General features: G+C 59.9%; 1 protein-coding gene across 1 annotated transcript; it reads left to right on the top strand.

Moving 5' to 3' along the window:
- The first annotated feature begins 110 nt into the window (after positions 1 to 110).
- Positions 111 to 2,649, top strand: LOC107209164 (actin, cytoplasmic type 5). Its single transcript, XM_015638460.3, has 2 exons — positions 111 to 197; positions 1,263 to 2,649. Exon 2 carries the CDS (start codon positions 1,273 to 1,275, stop codon positions 2,401 to 2,403), a length of 1,131 nt encoding a protein of 376 aa, XP_015493946.1. The 5' UTR covers positions 111 to 197; positions 1,263 to 1,272; the 3' UTR covers positions 2,404 to 2,649.
- The last annotated feature ends 756 nt before the right edge of the window (positions 2,650 to 3,405 follow it).

The following is a 3,405-nucleotide window of genomic DNA, read 5'->3' as shown; positions in this document are numbered from 1 at the left end:
CCCTTCCTCGCCCGGCCGGAAGCGCCGGAAGCTCCCGCGCCGCTTCCGGGAACGGCCGCAGGGAGGGAAAGCGGCAGCCAATCAGAGAGCGCGCAGCCGACCGGCTTCCGGTTCCGGGTGGGATAAAACTCGCGCGCGGGGCGCGGGCCCGGCAGTCGCGGAGGAGGCGTCGCCGGGGGCTGAGGGATCGCGTGAGGGTGAGCGGGGCCCGGGCACCACCCCCCCCATCCCGGCGCCGAGCGGGACATCGAGGACAGCATTTCGGGTTCCCCCCGTGTCTGGTTGGGCTTTGAGGCGTGTCTTAGAAGCCCCTCGGAGAGGGGGTTAGGGTCCCGTTATGTCTGTTCGAGCTCTGAGGGTGGATTTAGGGGGCTTCCCCGTGCCTCTCTGGCCTTTCAGCGTAGGGTTAAGGGTCTCTCGGGGGTCTTTCGAGGCTTTCTGCGTGTGTGTTTGGGTTTTCGGGGCAGAATTTAGGGGGCCTGTCTCTTGGAAAAGGGGTTAGGGTCCCTTCGTGTGTGTTTAGGCCCTCAGGCGGGACTTAGGCCCCCTTCCGTGTCTATCTGGCGTCTTAGGGCAGGGTTAGGGGGGCCCCAATGTTTATTCGGGTAGGGTTTGAGGTCCCTATTTGGCCCCTTAAGAAGCGTTAGAGATTCCCCGAGTGTGCTGGGCCCTCAGGGAAGGCTGGGATCCCCTGCTGTGGTGCTTGGGGTGAAATTTGGGATTCCCCGAGTGTGCTGGAGCCTTTGGGGTGGGCGGGTTTGGGGTCCCCGTGTGTGGGCTGTGTCAGGGACCGGGGATGGTGCTTTGTGCTGGGGAGCTTTATTCCCTCAGCTCTGCGGTACAGGGGGCTGGGCTGTGCAGGGGGGTTCCCTCAGATCCCGGGGAAAGGAGTGGGAATTGCAGAACGCAGCCTTAAGGGTGTTTTCATTCCAACCCCGCTCTGCTGGTGGGGCCACCTCCCACAGACCCCTGCTTGTCCTCTTGGGGTCTGCCTTTATTTATTTCTTTATTTTATTTCTTTTTTTCCTTAATTTTATAATTTTTCTTTATATCATTCCTTTATATATCATTTCTTTCTTTATTTATGTTTATTTCTGAGTGCATTTTGAGGGAATAAATAGGTTCTTTATCTCCCTGCCTTGCCCTGCAGACCCCTCAGAGCCCAATTTACACCTTCCCCGGTGCATCTCCTCCCTGGGGCCAGGTCCCCGCTGTGTCCCCCACGGGCAGGCAGTGACACCCCGCTGTCCCTGTGCCCGCAGGCCGGGTGGGATGGCGGACGAGGAGATCGCTGCCCTGGTGGTGGACAACGGCTCGGGGATGTGCAAGGCGGGTTTCGCGGGCGACGACGCGCCCCGCGCCGTCTTCCCCTCCATTGTGGGACGGCCGCGGCACCAGGGCGTCATGGTGGGCATGGGGCAGAAGGACAGCTACGTGGGGGACGAGGCGCAGAGCAAGAGGGGCATCCTCACCCTCAAGTACCCCATCGAGCACGGCATCGTCACCAACTGGGACGACATGGAGAAGATCTGGCACCACACCTTTTACAACGAGCTGCGCGTGGCGCCCGAGGAGCACCCGGTGCTGCTCACCGAGGCTCCCCTCAACCCTAAAGCCAACCGGGAGAAGATGACACAGATCATGTTCGAGACCTTCAACACCCCGGCCATGTACGTGGCCATCCAGGCCGTGCTGTCCCTCTACGCCTCGGGCCGCACCACGGGCATCGTGATGGACTCCGGGGACGGCGTCACCCACACCGTGCCCATCTACGAGGGTTACGCTCTGCCCCACGCCATCCTGCGCCTGGACCTGGCCGGCCGTGACCTCACCGACTACCTCATGAAGATCCTGACAGAGAGGGGCTACAGCTTCACCACCACGGCCGAGCGCGAGATCGTGCGCGACATCAAGGAGAAGCTGTGCTACGTGGCGCTGGACTTCGAGCAGGAGATGGCCACGGCCGCCTCCTCCTCCTCGCTGGAGAAGAGCTACGAGCTGCCCGACGGGCAGGTGATCACCATCGGCAACGAGAGGTTCCGCTGCCCCGAGTCCATCTTCCAGCCCTCCTTCCTGGGCATGGAGTCGTGCGGCATCCACGAGACCACCTTCAACTCCATCATGAAGTGCGACGTGGACATCAGGAAGGACCTGTACGCCAACACCGTGCTCTCGGGGGGCACCACCATGTACCCGGGCATCGCCGACCGCATGCAGAAGGAGATCACGGCGCTGGCGCCCAGCACCATGAAGATCAAGATCATCGCCCCGCCCGAGCGCAAGTACTCGGTGTGGATCGGCGGCTCCATCCTGGCGTCCCTCTCCACCTTCCAGCAGATGTGGATCAGCAAGCAGGAGTACGACGAGTCCGGCCCCTCCATCGTGCATCGCAAGTGCTTCTAGAGTGCTCCTGGCGCCTCGGAGCTGCCCCGCTGCTCCTTATTCCCATTCCTTTGTCCAGGTACTAATTAGTTTTAATGGCTCGTTAGGCTCCTCTTCCTCGTGTCTGGAAGCAGACAGAGGGTTGTTCACGTTCCCTGTGTGACACGGATAGGATGACACTAAAGTTAGGTTTCTCACCTCCCGGTTTGTCACCTCCAGGTTCCTTTGTAGGAAAACAAATAAACTTCCCAGGTTTAAACACTAGAAGAGCTGATGTTGCTTGCTTTCTTTCAGGGGTGGGTTGTTTTCTTTCCCTTGTTGGGTGAAAGGTTTTGGGATTCTGACCTGGCTTGAAGCTGAAGCTCAGCCTGAATTTTTGTTTTCTGAATTCTCTTTAAATCCCATCACAGCCCCTGGGTGCTGCTCGGACCATTTTAAGAGCTGTGAAGGGAGCAAAGCGTGCTTGGAATGTGGCTCTTGCTGCCTGGCTGGACTTTCATGGTAACTTGGCTTTTTTTAGAACACAAACAGCTCTTCTTGTCAGAAAAAGTTGGTGCCTTGGCACAGGATTTGGTCACCGGAGTAGTGGCCTCTCCTTTTTTGGGAGAGGGTGAGGAGATGGAACAGCAGATAGCGCTGAAGAGCGGGCATCTTCGGACAGCTGGACCCTCCTGTGTTTGTGGGGTATCTACTGGAGCTGCTCGCCCACGGGGTGGGGAGGGGGGGCGATGGCAGCCGCTTAATTACTGAGGTAGCGTTAATTAAGGGCGGTCGTGGCGGGGGAGTGCCGCGGCACTGCACTCCCCTTGTCCCGCTCCTGCCTTTAAACCCTCGGGCGCCCGCCCATTGGCTGGTTGTGGCAGGGCCAGCCAATCAGCAGCGCCTTCACCTCGGGAGGGCGTTACCGCCTACTCTGCCGCACTCGGTTTCCCAGCACGCATCGCGTCCGCCACTGCACTTCCGCTTCCGGTCCGTGGGTGTGAGGTAGCGCGGTGTTGTGGGAGGGCCTGAGGGGGGCACGGC

This window comes from Parus major, chromosome 10, assembly GCF_001522545.3.
Source record: "Parus major isolate Abel chromosome 10, Parus_major1.1, whole genome shotgun sequence".
Taxonomy (NCBI): domain Eukaryota; kingdom Metazoa; phylum Chordata; class Aves; order Passeriformes; family Paridae; genus Parus; species Parus major.
The sequence above is the reverse complement of the archived record's forward strand: the minus strand, read 5'-3'. Positions and strand labels throughout refer to the sequence as shown.

What these genes read in the sequence shown, in the direction of transcription:
- LOC107209164 (XM_015638460.3), top strand. Translation starts at nt 1,273, where the DNA reads ATGGCGGACGAGGAGATCGCTGCCCTGGTGGTGGACAACGGCTCGGGG.